This window comes from Girardinichthys multiradiatus, chromosome 24, assembly GCF_021462225.1.
Source record: "Girardinichthys multiradiatus isolate DD_20200921_A chromosome 24, DD_fGirMul_XY1, whole genome shotgun sequence".
Classification (NCBI taxonomy): domain Eukaryota; kingdom Metazoa; phylum Chordata; class Actinopteri; order Cyprinodontiformes; family Goodeidae; genus Girardinichthys; species Girardinichthys multiradiatus.
In genome coordinates, this window is record NC_061816.1 from 21264218 (window position 1) to 21282754 (window position 18537).

Below are 18537 nucleotides of genomic sequence, written 5' to 3' on the forward strand. Positions count from 1 at the left end.
ATAATAGAAACACACACTTTCTACCTGCGTTGTTGATCAAAGTGCTTAAGGGAAAGGAAAAACATATACAGCTTTACATGTGTGAAGTCGAACTCTTTCAAAACATGCTTAAATATATAAATAAGGTAAATAAGAAAATAGCTCTGATGGATTTTTTTCATAACATGAAAAACAGTTTTAACACTGACAACAGTTTTACTGCTTGGTAATTACAAAGTGAAGAATATTAGTCTTTTAAAACTCTTTTTTTTTTCAGCAGTCTGCCTGCAGAGGCTTCAGTAGCAAATTTAACAACTATTTTCTTAGGAAAAATCAATAAGTAATTTTTTCACTGGTAATCTGAAGAATACAGGGGAACCCACACTGCACATCGGCTTTAATTGACGCCGTTGACACACATTGGAAGAATCAGAACAGATCTATGGATTTTGGCTAAATGCAGTTATCCGTTTATGCCAGAAGGTGGGGCTACGAAAACATAACTTACTAAACCGAAATACATTTGCAATAGCCTAAAATGTTCACTATGTAAATCTTTTAAACAACTTCAAAATATTAGCTTAGCATTCCTTCTTTATGTCTATATTTAAACTAGTGTTCCCACCTGAATAGCCAGTTTCGTGAGAAACTGAATGGCAGGTAATATATATTTTTTTTACATGATGACAAGATGTAAAGAATAGTGAACTATTTTACCACCGGAAACGGCCCTACAAATACCTATAGAAGAAGAACTAGTAAAGCAACACATAAGAAGGGCAGCTAGTGCAACCATAATGAGGCTCTTGAATAGATGGGTTTCGAAACGGATCACCTCCTTGGCGTGTTGGCCACCGACCAGATGTCATGGTGTGCGTTGTTTCCCTAGCAAATAACAGCGGTGCATTTTTTGACACCTTTGGCGCCTATATCACTGTCGGGACTATTTTTTAAACTAATTTTTAAAATGCTGCACAATGTTAGCCAGCTGGCTGAAAGAAGGCTTCTACACTTTTCCCTTGTTTACAAGAAAGAACTTCAGCTGATTGTGCTTTTTGCATCAGAAAATATATCCAAATATAATAAACAAAGGAGCGCCACCCATCAGAATTATGAAGCACATTTACTTGGTAGCTACCACTAAACTTGGCTGTCGCTTGGTCTGTATGTTAGCTTGTCCTTGTGTCAAAATCAAAACACCTGGTAAAGGTGTGTGAGGTTCTAGAAAAATGTTCAGTTCGAGGCTATGCTACTGCAATCATGTATTAATCCTTTCTAAAGCTTTCTACACATCTTTACCAGAATGTGGAGGGTTCAGTAAATGTGATGAACGGTTGGTATTAAAGTCCTTTAAGGCATCCAGTCAAACTAATTAGTTTATTCAACCAAAACTAAGGAAATTACATTACAAAACTCCTTGGTCCTTTATTTGGCTTTTAACTTGTATGAGTCAATAATAACCTTTGGAGTCAGAGGAGTTTTGTGGTTCTTGGCTTTATGCTACTAATGATCATTATGACTATAAAGCAGTGTTTTATAAACCAAAGCTTTCATATTCATAAGGTTTTATCTAGGAGACACTTAGTTTGACACACAGAATTTGAGCAACCTAACTGAAGATGGAAGCACTATCTGTACTAGAATTTGAAATTACTTTGGTAAATAGAAAGATTCTTGTAATGGTAAGATGAGCTAGGCATGGGCAAATTACTGGTATCAAGGTCCACCAAGGCTTTAAAAAGTCCCTTAAACCATTTGTAAGGAGATGCCAAAGTTTTCTCTACCTGTATAGAGTATAGAATAACACTCTCAACACATCTCCACTTGTTTCTATGTACTGCTGGTTAGTTGGCTGAAAGAAGGCTACTACAGTTTTCCCTCATGTACGAGACAATTGACCTGTTTAGACATCTTTCCAGTCATGAAAAGGCCAGTCAGTTGCAGTGAGGCGATAGCTAGAAACCACAACATTTTGTTGCAGGTGAAGATTGGTTAAGTTAAAGTTGCAGTAGGTAACTTTTGTTAAAATGTATTTTTTACATATTTGTTAAAACTGTCACTATGTTGTTGTGTTGTGGAGGAAGGGCTGTAGCACAGCAGAGAGCAAGGAGGAAGGACCTGTAAGGTGTGCTTGTTCAAATTTTCAGGCTAAGCTCATGGTTTTCTTAGACCTCCCTACTGCAGCTTTAAAGTAGGAGTTTAAAGTTTTGGTGTTTTTCTGTGTATTCAATAGGAGTAATGTTAATCTGGGTTTTGAGTTGTCCCATTCAGTAAGAAATTGCATTGAAATGGCTTTCATCAGGTTTTCTGTAAGAATCACCAAATTATGCCAAATAAAGGGTACTGTCTCACAGGGTGTGTCAACAGATCTAGTGTAAAACCAGAAAAGCAGATTTGGGAGAACTCTGAAAGGTTTCAGGAGATTTGTTACCATCAACCCCATTTCGAGAGCTTTCAATTTGGTCTGGATTCGCCGGTCTCCATACATTTAAGAGCCTTGTTTAAGCCTACTGCTGGTTAACATCTCTAGCTCTTAGTTACACTGTCACTGATATCTGCAACTTGTTTTTCTTTTCTCTCTCTCAAAGGGGCCAAGCTGGCTTGATGAAACACACACACACACCCACCCACCCACACCCACACACACACACACTCACTCACTCATCCCAATCACACTGATGCAAACCCAGATTCACACATTTAAAAAGTTGTCTGTTTTACTGTGCTGTGCTCTGCTGGTGCTGCCTTCTTCATTCATTGAGGTCTTCATTAGTTGGTTCCCAGTAGATGTTTGTTTTTTAGCACTTTCTCTCCCTGTGATCACCATTTTGAGTTCTGACACTCTTTGGATGATCTTCACACTCAATTACGATGCAGCAATTTCCATGACATTTACTCATCAAAGTCAGCTTAGTGGTGTGAATGAAAAACCAGTGTAGAAAATCTAAATTTTCAGCAATGAAACCAGTGTATAGAAAAGTAATAACAGTGTATTTTTTCCCCTTGAACCTCATTTTGATTATTATCTCTAAGTTTACAGCAGGCCAGCAAAATCAAACAAAAAAAACAAAAAACAGTGGTTGCCCTGAATATTGTCAGGCGATGATATACAGTCTGTAGAACTACAAATAAAAGGGATCACTGTAGTTCTGGCCATCACAGTATCACAGTAACAGTAGGAATCGATGGGTTTCACAAATTTGATGAAAACTTCATAAACACTCGGTATATTTCCAAAGGCAAAAACACTGAATATGACTGATCAAGTCTTTTTATGTTGCTCTTCCACAAACTAAACAAACTCTGCATCATTTGCCCACATTTTGCTTTTTTTCACCTCCTTTTAAGGTCGTATGCAAAACCTGACAAATTGGTGCCTGTTTTCTTAAGAATCTATTGCTCACCCACTGGCTGTTTTTGCTGGAAAATAACAGAAAACTTTTTGTTTCTCTCACAAAAGTGTCACCGAAGTGGCTGGCAGTGAGTTCATGTCCCCAAAGCTTGTTCTTTTATGTCTGAGAGTTGTGCGTCTGCCTTGGTACAACATCACAGAGTCACCGTCCATGTCTGATCTTTGTCACCATAACCATCTCAGTGAGTTGGAAGATAGTCTCTATCTACAAAACAGAAATGGACTGGACTGAATATAGGAAAGGTGTTCGAGTTGGTTGTACCTGTCCAACTCCTTTGGATGTTGCTACAGCAGATGGATCATTATCTGGAAAGAGTTGGGGCGGGTTTTTATTTGACGCCACTGATGATGGAACCAGAAAGGATGTCTAGATGGCAGGAGGCAAGAGCTAGATTGGGGGGGCAATCTAGACCACAGTGTTTCGCTGCCTGTAGGGTGGGGGTGGCAGAATGGTGCCAGACTTCAGAGCAAATTCAGACATGTACTCAGAGTTTTCAGCTACCACTGGCCTTATGTGTCCATTCTGCTTGTAGAAGAGCTTGGTGTTGGCAGTGCCTCCTTGTGCCCCATCAGGGGCCACCTGTATGGTTGATTTTGGAGGCAAGCTGTGCTGCCAGTATTCAGGATTGTCAAAGGTTACCTTGAGCTTCTTCCCACTGCCCTTTCCTGATGTATGCACTCCATGCTTCATCATGCTCCCTGGATGTGAGGTGGTGTAGCTCTGGTATGCTGGCAGGCTACCATGCCCAATGGTGGCTGAAGTGGACAGGGAACCTGCTTGACTCACCTGGGCTTGAGCAGAAGTTCCTGTTTGGCTCTGAGTGACAGAGCCACCTGGATTCCCAGGCTGCCCCGCAGGTCTGACAGTGTTGTTGGCATGGAGAATGTGAGCTGCTGGAGCATGGAGGCAGGGCAGGCCAGCAGGAGATGGTTGTGCTGAGGCCAGAGGGTAGTGGGGCAGGCTGGTCTGAATTGTAAGTGGGAGGTGGGAGCCTGGCGTTGAGGCTAAGATGGAAGTAGGAGCCAGGTTGGGTAAGGGTAGACCATTTCTCCTCAGGGCTTCCAGGCCAAGCTCAGCAGAACTGTGGAAGGTGTTGAGGTAGAGGGGCTCATTGATGTACTCGTCCTCTCCTTTAGGTTGACTGTTGGGTGTGCTGTGGTACCCAGGGTTGTCCAAGGCATGGATCTCACCATTTTTACGTCTGGATACGAAGGGGTTCTCCTCAATAGGGTTCAGGTACTCTGCAGGACAGATCAGAGAAAGATGATAAAGAATTTTGACAGATATTGAAATGAAATTAGAGGACAAGAAAATAAATATGAATAGATTTTAAAAGAAAGTTTAAAAAAAAAATCAGTGACTATTGAGGGTATAATAATGGCAACAATGGCAGCCACTGAGGACCAGATGGGCAGGATGCCAACAGTGGAAACTCCATGTGTTGGGGGTCAATGGGGCAAACAAATAACCCTTCTCCACAGCTTCCATGCGCTGTAACAGTGAGCTGTAAAACTTATTGATTTTGCCCACTCGTCAACTCTTCAACTCTGCGTTGGATGCGTTTTGCTTCGGGCTTTGTTGCATTTGAAGCTCAATAATCAAAGAAAGGCCTGGTGGACTGCATTATGATCAAAGGCAAAGCATGACTCGGTAGTAGTAACTGACACAAACCGCTGTGAATGTAAACTCAGAAGGAATGTTAATCAATAAAGCAAAGATAAAATGAACAAGCAAAATGAGGGGCAAACAGTACTACTGTAAGGTTGTATTTAGTGATGCAATGAGCAAAGGCATGGGAGAACAACATCCAGATTTACCATAATGCATAGCCTCTCCTAATTTAGCTTTTCTTAAGTTTTGTTATACTCTATTTTCCCCTGAGAGTACCTGAGGAACTCTTGTCTTTCATTGCCATCATGTAGACGTCCTCATCGGTGTCTCCTCTGGACGTTCTCTCCCCCAGAAAAATTGTGGGGTCGGCGCTGTATCTCTGGGCCCCACTGTCATCCCCCATAGCTTGGCTCTGGCTCTTTTTATGCAGGCTCCCATTACAATGCTGGTCTTCCAGAGCCGGACCCTGGCTCCCCGAAGCTTCCTGGTTCCCACTGCCTTGGGCACAGGCCAGGACTCCTTCCACCACATTTGGGCCTCCATCCTGATAGCCAAACTGGTTCTGTGGTAAAGAATGGATTAACTAAATAGTAGAAAACACTGCTGTTTACACTACAGATTATTAAGAATACAACAAATATTTAATTGTTGTATAAACATGTAATTTTTAATAACAGGTTATCAATTCACATTTTTTACTTATAATACTGCCAGTTAAAGTACAGGATGCATAAAGTCAGGGAATGCATGGAATTAGATAGGATTGTTTTCCAAGACTCGATATGTATAGAAATCCATCCGTCCGTCCGTCCGTCTGTCCCCCAGCCATTTTGTTTTTCATCCTTTTCAGTCCTGTTTTACCATCTTTTATCCCATCCATCCATAGTCTTTCTGCTTCTGCCTCTTGCTTTCTGCTTCTGCCTCTCTGCCTGCTCAGACGCTTTTCTCCTAAGCTCCCTGCTTGCTTGCATTCTTTTACTCCTAACTTTTTATCTCTTAGCCAAAATTACAGAAATATTGGACTAAAACTACTTCTAACCAGCGACTCCCGAGGATTACTTTTATTTTATTTTATTTTTTTCTAAAGGATTTTGATGTTTTTATAATCGAACTCGAAAGCAGGACAAGTTGACTCCAGCTAATAAGCACAAAATGCCTCCCTTCACCACAGAGGACTTCGACAAACTTTTACAGAAATTGGCTGTTTTTGGAGATGAAAATCCATCGACTAGAAGTGAATGTGGAGGTGAATATGGGGTACAGCGATGATTCAACTCTGCCTGCGATCCCAAACAGTGACAGCGAGCTCAACAACTCAGCTGGCAATCAGAACACTGAGAAAAAAAAACCTCCCCCCAGACCCCGACCCAGACCGCACAGAACTCTCCCATCTCCCCACTGAGCCCGCTTTTTGCTCTTAAAATCGGGACCCAAATGGCTCTGACGTCTTCTCCATTCAACACCCCCCGTGGACGAGGCCCTGCTACTAAACCAACATCTTCCAAATACCGCAGAGCCCCACCACCTCCTAATCTATCTCCTCCTAATCACTTCTCTGTGATAGAGTCTAGGCCCCAGTGGTAACTATCAGAAATGATCATGTCCAGGAAAAACTTGGGCCCCTAATAGGAGATAGTTGTAAAATCTCTGTGCTTATAGGTGACAGAAAGAACAAAGCCAAAAGGATAAGAGATAGTAATAAACAATCAAAAAAAGCCATAAACTGTCAGGTACAACCAGACACAGAGTTAATATCAGCAACTAAGTCATATAAACTGGCTTTATTAAACATTAGATCTCTGTCAGGAAAATCATTTTTAATCAATGACTTCATTACTGACCACGATCTTGATGTTATGTTTTTAATAGAAACATGGTTACATGAATTTAATGAACCTCCCATTCTGATAGAGTCGACTCCTCCAAACTACAATTTTCTTTGTGAGAGCAGACAGCAAAGAAAAGGTGGAGGGGGGGCCACTTTGTTTAAAGATTTACTAAATTGTAAAAAAGTATTTCGGGGCAAATTTCACACTTGAATATTTGGCTCTCCAGGTAAAGAGCCCGTTCCGAACAATGTTCTTGAATATTTACAGGCCTCCTAAGTCCAAAACAAACTTTATCAGTCATTTTAATGAGCTTTTATCTGTTGATTATGACTGTTTAATTATTGTGGGAACTTCCACATTCACATGGACAATCCTGAAGACAGAAGTGCAATAGATCTATGTGACACTCTTAGAAATGTTGGTTTGACTCAACATGTTAAACAGCAAACGCGCAAACAGGGACATATTTTGGACTTTATCATCACTAAAGGTCTAAACATTTTCAAGGTGTCTGTAACTGATGTTGCTCTATCTGACCACTTTTCTGTTATTTTTGAAAGCATCATCTGCAATGACTCAGTTTGCCAAAGAGACATGATAAGAAAACGCATCTTTAAGGACGGTGCTGCTGAAACCTTTAACCAGATTTACTCTTCTACCTCCACTTTGCCCTGTAACAATGTAGATGAGTTGGTAGAAAACTTCCATTCTAAAATCTCAGACATCATTGATTCAATTGTTCCAATTAAAGTGAAAGTCGTTTCTGGAAAGAAAATGTCTCCATGGAGAAGTGCTCCACCAGTCAGAAGTGAAAAAAAGGAGTGTCGAATAGCTGAACGCAGGTGGCGAAAGACTGGACTCCAGGTTCACTATATTATCTATAAAGAGAGACTATACAGATATAACCTACAACTGAAAAATGCAAGATAATCTTTCTTTTCTGAGATCATCAGCAAAAATATTAACAATGCTCGTACATTATTTGCCACAGTCGACAGGTTAACAAACCCTCCTGTAACTGTAGCATCTGAACTCCACTCTACCAGGGCCTACAATGAATTTGCTAAATTCTTTACTGAAAAAACCCAAAAGATCAAAGGGGCAGTCAGCACATCCACATCAACTCCAGTACCAAAGTTTGTCTCCAACTAGAACTGATTATGACAAAATTTCCCAATTTCACCAAATAAACTACAAAAACTTAGAAGAAATCGTACACCAACTAAGCTCTTCTTCCTGCTGTCTCGGTGTTTTATACACAGCTTTCCTTAAGAAAGCTTTGCCTGTAATAACATCTGATTTAACACAAATAATAAACACGTCCCTTTTGTCAGGTGTTTTCCCCCAGGCCCTGAAAACAGCAATTATCAAACCTCTATTGAAAAAGAGCAACTTGGACAAGCTGCTACTACAGAACTACAGGCCTATATCAAACCTCCCCTTCATCAGTAAGATTATTGAAAAAGCTGTGTTTCAGCAGTTAAACAGCTTCCTAACAATGACCAACCGCTTCGATGTCTTCCAGTCAGGCTTCCTGCTCACCACAGTACAGAGACTGCTCTTGTCAAGGTGTTCAGTGACATCCGTATAAACGCAGACTGTGGAAGAACCACAGTGCTGGTATTATTGGACCTTATCGCAGCATTCGACACTGTTGATCACTCCATTTTATTAGAGCGCCTGGAAAACTGGGTCGGCCTTTCTGATACAACACTTAATTGGTTTAAATCCTACTTGAAGGACAGGGACTTTTTTGTGTCAGTAGGTAACTTTACATCAGAGACCACAAAAATCACATGTGGCATTCTCCAAGGGTCCATCTTAGGGCCCCTCCTATTCAATATCTACATGCTACCCCTAACTCAGATTTTAATAAACAATAACGTAAGTTATCATAACTATGCAGACGACACACAGCTATATACCTTATAAATTGCCAAAGAATTGATTAAGACCTTGATTGTATCTGGAAAACTAGAATTTTAATACAAAAATCTTGCAGGAGGTCTAAAAAACTTCCAAGGTTTGCGTATGTGCCCATCAGACATCAGGGACCATGGACGGCAATCAGGTGAAGAAGCAAATTTAACACCATAACTTTAAAAAAAGAACGTAACTCCCCAGAAGAAAACATGACACGCGAAGCAGAGGGCTTCTTGTGGTGCCATGTTGGCTCGCCGTGGGCTGTTTAATCTCGACCAGCTCTTCTGCACTCGTGCAAACGGTGAGCGCTGAGCAACAATTACAGGAAGCAGAGCAACAAAAGACAACGAGAAAAATAAATGTCCTGGGGTTATATCTGTCCACCTACTCCTACAGTCTAACCTTCCTTGCAATCAGCTGCCTCCTCCTCCAAATTTCTTACTTCAATCCTGCTTCAAAGCAAACCATTATCTGTTCCTCTTTTCTAAGTACGAAGACAAATCGACTCAGATAACTGTGTGAGACCACGTCTGCAGAGGCATAAAAAATAACTAGATTCTAGTTTCAAAGGAAGCCAGATTAAAGATGAGTTATTTCCCTGTGTTTGACTGGTTATTGACCTTCAACATTGGTCTCCTGCAAGAAAACACTTGCAAATTGCAGGGGTTAAAGCTGCATAAGATGCAAAGCCATGTTCCAGCAGCGCAAGGTGCATGCTGCATTAGCCTGCTCTTATTGTCTATTAGTAAATGACTTGGGCTTTTTAAGAGGGGATGTGTTATTTGCTTAGAAAGCACTGAGTAATGAAACACGGTGCCTGGGGACCTGAGTGCATAAAGAGTCCAGATTTAAGCCAGTCTGCTGGAATGGAAATGGTGCAGCTAGAGCACTAGCAGAAGAAAATCACTGGTGTATTGCAAGCTTTTAACCACCTTGAGTATTTATAAAGGACAGTAGCGTAGGCAGTTCAAAATATATGCAAAGTATTTGCTCCCTTACAGATTTCTTCTATGTTTGCTTTTTCCCCATACTTAAATGTTCTGAGTGAAAGAAGTTTTCAGACCAATAATCTGAGTAAATACAGAATGTTGTTTTTGGATTTAAACCAGAATTCAAGCTTCCATCAAGTCCTTGTTGATACATTTATTAAGTAAATGAGCTATCCAAACCCACCTGGCCCCATATGGAAAAGTAATCTTCCTTTCAACCTAATAACTGGTTGTTCAGGTTCACCATTGTTCCCTGTTTTCTCCTTTTGTGAGTAATGTCTCTCACTGTGGTTCACTGGAGTCCCAGAGCTCTTCTGTGGGTTTCTGCATCCAGTGGTCCAGTCTGCAGAGCTCCACCGTGGGCTACAGTCTTCAGGGGTCCTTTGTGGGTCTAAGCCTTCAGAGCTCCTTTGTATGTCCCTTACCTGGTCGACCTCATGACAAGCTTCTTGGGCGCTCCTGGATCTCTGGTCTACCTCCAGCTTTTACCGCTTATGGAATTAGGAGTTTTTCCGGAGTCCTCCCTAGGGGTGTGTGAGGGTGAAGGTGTCCTGTCATGATCTGCAGCTGTATTTTGATCCTTTCTGTGCTGAGTTGCGCTGCTCTGCATTTCGTTGATTGTACTCACCTGGTTTTCATGTAGTTTATCACATCTCTGCTGTATTTAAGTTTCTTGTTGCTGTTCCATCTTCACTAAATTCTTCTTTTTGTCTGTTGCTGTCTCCCTGGTTGAGGAGATCTTCAGTTTGATCATTAAAATATATATCTTCATCATGCGTATGCCTCGGTATAGTTGCAGTTTGGGTCCTCAACAATCTCAAGTCATGGCAATATTAAAAACACAGTACCTTTTTTAAATTATGTGGCTTTACCACATGTACATGGTATTTCAATCATCTTTACATCTTATGTTCATATTTAACCAATAAATAATAACATGGTGGAATCTGTGGGATTTCTTCACACTTGAAGTTAGATTTAAATAATTTAACAGCTTGTTTATATTTTTGTACATTAAAAGTCTTAGAATGCTTGAGGGTCTGTTTTCTTTCTTTCTTTTTTATTTATAAATTTTTTTGGCACTAGTGGCCTTTATTGAACTGTAGTTTGACAGGAAAGAGGGTGGAGAGAGAAGAGGAAGACATGCAGCAAATCGAACCCGGGACAACTATAGCCTCTGTACATGGTCCGTTTGCTCTACCAACTGAGCTACCGAGCACCCGGTTAAGGCTTTTTATATAAACTACGTTTCATTTTATTGCCTTACTCTGGGGTAACTTAAAGTTTTATGTACAAAGTAACTAAATTTACGTGTAAAGCAGTTTCCGTTGCTTGTATTGAAGCTATCAGTTGAAGCTGTAATATCATATGTTTTATGCTGATTAATTACAGTTATCTACTGTTACATGTTATCTGTTAACTTACGTTAGAGCTTATTATTATTGTTCTTTGATTCCAAGCATTATAATATTTCAGTGAACAGAATTATGCTGTTATATGTTACATTGTTGGGTTATGAAATAGTTTGCCTTACAACAGATCCTCTCATCCGTTCACTGGGGCTGATTTCATGTTTCACTGTGGAAACATTTAGTTTGATGTTTTATCTCGTTACTTTAAACAACACGAGATCTTTTTTTCAACATGAGCTGTTTTCTTACTCGGTGTGAGTCAATCCGAGGCCTCACTGTGCCCGATGAAGGGGCCACATTAAAACCTCGAGGCACCAGGTACTCCTCGGCATCCATAAGGTCATCAAGGTCCTCTTCATCCAGCAGGCTCTGGAAGAACTTGCTGTCATTGGGGCTGGGAAGCTTCATGCGATCGTCTCCCTGAATGACAAACATAAAACATAATTTTATTAATTTTATCAGGGCAGGGATTATTGATGCTTGGACGAATCAGATAGGGTGCTGTAAAATAATATTTGCGCCCCCCCCCCTTATAGATCTCATCTGTTAATGCTTTGATGTCACACTTAAATGTTTCAGATCATCAAACAAATTCCAATATTAGAAAAGATAACTTGAATAACAAAACAAACATTCAGTTATTAAGGGAAAGAACACACTTGCCCTTAAAAACCTATTGCAACTAAAACCTAATAACTGGTTGTTCCAGAAACAACCGCCATTAAGTGTTTGCTATTAGTAGCAAATGAGTCTTTCACATCACTGTGGAGGAATTCTGGCAAATTGTTCTCTACAGAATATTTTTGGTTCAGCTACACTGAAGGGTTTTCAAGTATGAAATTTGGATTTCAGGCCATACCACAGCACCTAATCTGATTAGGTCTGAACTTTGACAAGACCACTCCAAAACCACCGTTTAAATTTTTTTTTTTTTTTTCTGAGCCATTCAGAGGTGGACTCGCTGGTGTGCTTTGGATCAGTGTCCTGATGCATGACCCAAGTGGCCTTGAACTTAAGGCCATGTGTAACAGGTAGAACACCTTCTAAAAAGTTCGATTTTGTCCATACAATCGTCTTGGGAATCATCAAGAGCACTTCTGAGAACTTTCACCACTCTTCCATGTCTCCATGATGGCTTCATTGTGGTTCTCCAGAGTCCCAAAGCCTCAGAAATGACCTTGTAACCCTTTTCAAAAGGATACATAGTCAGTGACTTGGCAATAGGCGTAATGTAATGCTTTTTGAGATCTTTTAGCCTACTTCGTAGGCTCTGTTTAAGTGAAATCTAGATTCTATAGGTCTGGCAGTATCAGGTCAGGATACTAGTGAAATTCAACCAATACAAATGTGTTTAATCACTGTTAATTCATAATTTAACAAGGGAGGGTGATCTTATCTCTGTCTAATGATACATGTAGTTTGAAGATCTGACTAAAAAGAAATAAAAGAAGAATTCTATAAGGGCAAAAATACTTTTTTGTCACAATTACGTCCTTGTAGTAAGCTCACCTGGATGACCAGATATCGCTGTGGATCACGAGCCATTCTGCAAAACTCTGCAGCTAGTTCCTTGAACTTCGGCCTGCTGTCCGCATCAATCATCCAGCCTGGATAAGAAATAAGGGAAACAAAGCAGAGCATATAAATACACATCTGCAGAATAGATGAAATAATGAGTGAGGAGGTCATCTGCTGGTTCTTTCACTTTAAGTTCAACCTTCCCTAAAGATTTGTTGCCATCTTCTCATAAAAGACTCATCTTGACCTTCTCTTGCTCTCACAGCGTATTCATTTAAGCTCAGACTCTCATAGCTGCTCCTCTGTACATTAGATAGACAGAAATATGTAGTATTTCAGATTTAAAAAGAATCAGTGCAGTGTAGTGTAATGTTTCTGACAGGATGCACCCAATTGTTCTCAAATAAACTAAATTAATTTCTGTATGCAAGAAAAACTCAACAAGATTCTTTTTTATTTCCTCCTTTATGACTTTAGCCTTCATCTATCCAAAGAATGCTGGGTGAACAACATAGACACTCATTTTATTTAAGTTCTGTACAATTTTGAAACTAAGTGTGTTGCTCAAGGGCATTTTAAGAGGCAGATAAAAAGGAGAAGTAAAGTGTATGGCTGCTGTTTTATATCTTTGGGTCCAAGGTCCGTATTTTTCTCTCCCACAGGCTACAGCTGCAGTAAACACAGTCAATCCCTGAAGAGAAAGTGAAACAAGAGGCGATGACTAGGCTCTGGCTAGACAAGCAGAGCTGCTGATTTCAGCAGCTATACATCTTCTGCAGGGGTTCCCAACATTTTAGCCTGTGACCCCCAAAATAACATTACCAGAGACTGGCATATTTATTTATTTCATGATATATTTATTTATTAATTTATTAAATTTTGACCCTTTTCGCTCTCCATACACCTTAGGGGTCACACCACAATGATTCTGGGAATCATCTCATGACCGCCCCCTCGGTGTCTCGCAACCCCCCGAGGGGTCCCGACCCCCACTCTGGGAACCACCTGCTCTATTGCATACTCTACAACAGGGATTGCAAAAGTGGCGCTCAAAAATGTAAAAATACAGATCATGATAAATATTTCAAAACATAAATCCCAGACAAATCAACTGAAAAACATACAAATCTGTTAGAAAATATATATACTACCAACAATAAGCTAAACTTCAAAGTTTGCTATATGTAAGAAAAACAAAATACATTTTCCTGCATTAACATGGTTGGAAATGCTAACGGAACCCATTTAAGAAGAAATCTGTCAAGATGTGGGCTGAGAGGCCTGAATAGCTTTATGGATGAAAAATTTGAAGTTTTTTTGTAGTGTTTATAACATTATTGACCTGAAATGTCAAGGTTTTTGCAATAATAAAAGGAAAATGTCAATCCTCCAAAGTAAGTAAAAGAAAAAGTTATTAGAAAATGAAATTTGCTGAAGGGCTTTCAGACTTTGCTTCAGTGCAGTCAAAACTCATTCTAGACCATTAGATGCTTTAACTTTAAGTTGCGTCAGTGCAGTATGTTAAATTTCTAACTCTTTCTGCAAAGACAATCCCAATGAGTTCCATGAAGTTTGAATTCACAGTGGCAGTATTAGCCAGCCTTAAGAGGTACATTCAATTTTCAAAAACAGTGACTGTGTGACAAAAGCCCAGATAACTACCAAGAGGAAATGTGGGAAACACATTTGTATTCAGTTTTAGGGGCGTTTCAGGCCATGTTGAGCTCAGATGAGGTTGAGTGATGACCAGACGGGTGCGAGGGAATCTGGCCAAGAAGCAGAAAGCTGGCACAGCTCGAACCATGTTCTGGAAATATGTGTCTGGACTGGTTCCTGGAAATATGGGAGGGTGGATCACTCGTCAACCCTGCACAGAAGCACCGGGGCTCTGAATATAGCCAGAAAAGGGAGATGCAGGGGAGAATCAGATGATGAAGAGATAGATGGGGCTTTTGGATGGGTTCTATTAGCTGGAGAGAAATTTGGGGGTAAGTCGGGCAGGAAGAAAGCATGATGGTCCAGATGGAGGATGGCACCAACAAAGAATGGGATTGGAGTCTCTGGTGAGGCCGGCCTGTCAATCACATACTGTAAACCAGCATCTCATCACAGTTTCATGACAACACAGTTCGATCCCAGCATCTTCGTTATAAACAACGTCTCTTCTAGCCTTGAAATGAAGCTGCAATTCATCAATAATATATTCCCAGATGAATATTAAAAGTTGAGCTGTTTTATTAAACTACAACTCATTTGTATCATCTTTAGCAGAGTTGCAGCAGGGTATAAAATGATGTAAATAAAATAACAAGATTACAACAGTCACTACTTTGGAGTAATGCTATGTAGGAATCCATTTCTACTTCTGCATGTGGTCTGCGGTACCGATTAAATCTATCTGATTTTTTAATTAATAGTTATTGTCACAAGCAGTTGGATTTTAAGTTAAATCTCCTGTGTTTGGGTCCTCAATAAGACCTTTTATAGGACAGAAGCATCTGACCACCGGTGGACTAGGAGAGACATTCTCTAGGGTAGAGAGGTGGTATATATTGACAAAGAGGCTCAGTCCTGCACTCCCTGGAGGCATTTGGTTGCTGTGGGCGATAGTATAAATGTGCTGTGGAAATGAGGTCTTAAATCCCTCAGCTTGGTGGACCTGTTGTGGAGACGGACCACAGCAAACAGCCACTCCGCTAGCCAAAATTGTCCACACTTTGCCGTGCGCCGAGGTTCAAACCACAGTTGTGCGCTGTCAGTTTCGGTCTGATGCCACTTCTTCAATCTTTAAGGAACCAAAACAACAAAACCTTTTCATCGGGTGCTGGGGCCCAGATTGGGTGTGCCCATTTTCATCCACCAGGAAAGTTGTGTGTGAAACACATGGCCTAATCAAAGCCCCCAGCACCTCTTGCAGTCCCACTGACTACATTAGCAGCTTTCTCACCTACCAGAATTTCCATTTGAGTCCCAAGAGTGCACCCCCACATACCTGTCCCCAGTAGAAAGTACTCCATACTCAGTGTAGCTGTGTTTGACTGTTTCTTCGTATCCAAAAAAAAAACAGTTCCTCTCCAGTGTTGAATGTCAAGATTGGGGAATACAGTAAAACATTTCTTTACATTGAATGTTTGTATAATCTTTCTAAATTCTTTCATCATACATCTTCTCTCTCTCTCATATATCTGACAAACTAAAATTGCATGCTCTATTGCTTTACTCTCACAAGAATGTTGACAATTTCCCGCATCATGTTGACGCATTCTAAATCGTGTACTGTTGAGTCCAGCGTCCAAATCTTACTCTCTTTAACAATTTCTTTTCTCCTCTGTTTTTCCTTCCTGTTCTCATTTCTCCCACCCTCATTGACTCTTATGATACCATCTTAATTATTTGCTTGTGGTTATCACGGAGTTGCCGATTGTTTTAAATCGTCTTATTTCCCTCTATCCACTGTACTGCTAATAATAATGCTATTATTTTCTCCATGTATATTGACAATCCAGTTGTGATTCGTTTTGCTAGTGCTATCCTGGTATAATGACTGCTATTCCTATGTTTCTGGCTGTATTTTATGAGGCATTGTTGCAAATCTGAACATAATTACAAAGCTGTTTATACACTAAAGAAAAAGACAAATGCTGGTTTGGTTACACGCAGTCTGCTGCTGTGAGGCCAGTTGGATGTAACCTCTCTCATGGTAGAGAAATTAACATTTAATTGGTGACAGCTCTGGTGGACATTCCTTTAGTCAGCACGCTAATTGCACGCTCCTTCAAAGCATGCAACATCTGTGGCATTGTGCTGTGTGATATAACTGAACATCTTATAGTGGCCTTTTATTGTCACCAGCCTTAGGCACACCTGGGTAATAATCATGCTGTCTATTCATCATCTTGATATGCCACACCTGTGAGGTAGGTAGATTATCTTGGCAAAGTAGAAGTGCTCACTAACACAGATTTAGAGAGATTAGTGAAAATGATTTGAGAGAAATATGCCTTTTGTGTACATAGAAAAGGTGTTGCATTCATGTTTTTGTTCATTTTATATTTTATAAATTTATATATTTTAATGTTTTATTTTATGTTCCTGGACTTTCTTTTCTCCCTTATCCTTTTTCTTGTGCATACAGGTTAAATCTACTTTGGCATCTGGTAGAATCCCTGGTGGTATTACTGGTTTATACTTATAATTTAGTGAAAATTTATACCTAAAGAAAAATTTTTTTGCTTGAAGATAGTGTGGTTCTATTTTACACTTTTTAAATAAAAACATTAATCTCGCTTAATACAGATAATTCAACTTTTTTGTGAATTTCACCCACATGTCAGGTTTCCCCAAATTACTCTATATTAGGCTAAAATAGTTGATTGTTTTTTTAAATGTGTACATTTTTCAAAATGAATCATTTGAACGACCGTTTGAAGTCGACTTATTCTGAAGATTCGATTTGCTTCAAAGAGCCATACATCCCATCACAAGTTGCAGCATTTTACTTAACTCTCTGGCTAACCAGTTGCCTGGCAACATCATCAAAGTAGCTACTACTCCGAGCTACGAATCCAGTATGTCTAATCCCAGACGCTTCTGCACTTTCCACGCATTATTCCAGATGTAACGTTTTAATTAGTGATCTTTAAAGGTGCTGACATCAGAGAAGGGCTTTATGCTTTACGTAGCTGGCCCACTGCTGACACCAGCAGCATAATAACCAATGGGTGTGTGATTTAACACTATTTTCATCACAGATGAAAACCAACAAAAATCATTGCCTTGCTTCACATAAACCATAAATTTCATCATGCTTATTTGCTGAAGCATGTGTGTTTGCTCACATTTCACCATGACCATGTAGACATCGATGGTGGATATGGGAGGCTGTGGCAGGCGCTCCCCCTTCTCCAGGATGTCTGGGATTTCTCGTGTGGGTATACCGTCGTATGGTTTGCCACCGAATGTCATCAGCTCCCAGATGGTCACCCCTTTTACATCAAAAGACAAAAAAAAAACAATAATAATAAAAATAGGAAGGCAGCAAGAGAGGAAGAGAGAGGAAGTGAGATAGAAAATAAGGTATGTTGGTAGATCAAGAAAACAGGATTTCAGGTCATTGGCATCTCAAAAAAATACATTTAGCACCCACCGTAGCTCCACACGTCACTCTGATGGGTGAACTTCCTGTAGTGGATGCACTCCAAAGCCATCCATTTAATGGGCATCTGAGGAGACACACGGAGACCAATGTAAATATCTTTTTGAACCCGAAATGAGGCTAACTTTGCAAGTTGTTCAACAGAAACCCTGTCTGTTAGACATTAGAAAGTCTACTGTGAGTTCAACCAGCCTTTTATGCTTTATGGTGTTGTCTTTTTTGCTCAATAATACTAGTAGTAAGACTAATCTAATGAACTCTAGTCCCTAAATATAGTTCACATCTCCTCCTACCTGGTTTACATGCACTAATGGTGAGAGAATGGGTGTCCCAAATGGTTTTATGACATTGGCGTAGGGCAAAGAGATAGCACTATATGGCATTTCTTCAAGGTGTTATAAGACATTCTAACAAAAAAAAAAAACATTTTAACAAATAACACAGACCCAAATAAACATCAAGCTTTTCCTGAAGCAAACATTTTAGATGACACATACACAAAAATCTGAAGAAAAATCTTAGATGTTCTTGGAGACCTTAGTGACCTCCTGGATGAGTTAATGATGCCCTTTTGTAGAGTTTTTGCAAGGCTGGCTACTTGAAGTAATCAGATCTGTAGATCCGATACTGAGGTGAGCTTTTCCAAAAAATGTGATGAATCAAGTAATTTATGATTTAACAAGGAGGGATAACTTTTTAACATAAACT

The 18537-nt window shown here is 40.0% G+C and overlaps 1 protein-coding gene across 1 annotated transcript in view; it reads right to left on the reverse strand.

The window, feature by feature from the left end:
* Positions 1-2699: 2699 nt before the first annotated feature.
* Positions 2700-18537, reverse strand: part of LOC124861969 (receptor tyrosine-protein kinase erbB-4-like) — a 393671-nt gene continuing 377833 nt past the window's right edge. The window contains exons 22-27 of the mRNA XM_047355966.1: positions 17821-17896; positions 17513-17659; positions 12666-12763; positions 11406-11576; positions 5280-5565; positions 2700-4633 (exon numbers count right to left, since the gene is read on the reverse strand). Of these exons, the coding sequence (XP_047211922.1) occupies positions 3798-4633; positions 5280-5565; positions 11406-11576; positions 12666-12763; positions 17513-17659; positions 17821-17896 (1614 nt within the window). The 3' untranslated portion in view covers positions 2700-3797. The remainder of the gene's footprint in view (positions 4634-5279; positions 5566-11405; positions 11577-12665; positions 12764-17512; positions 17660-17820; positions 17897-18537) is intronic.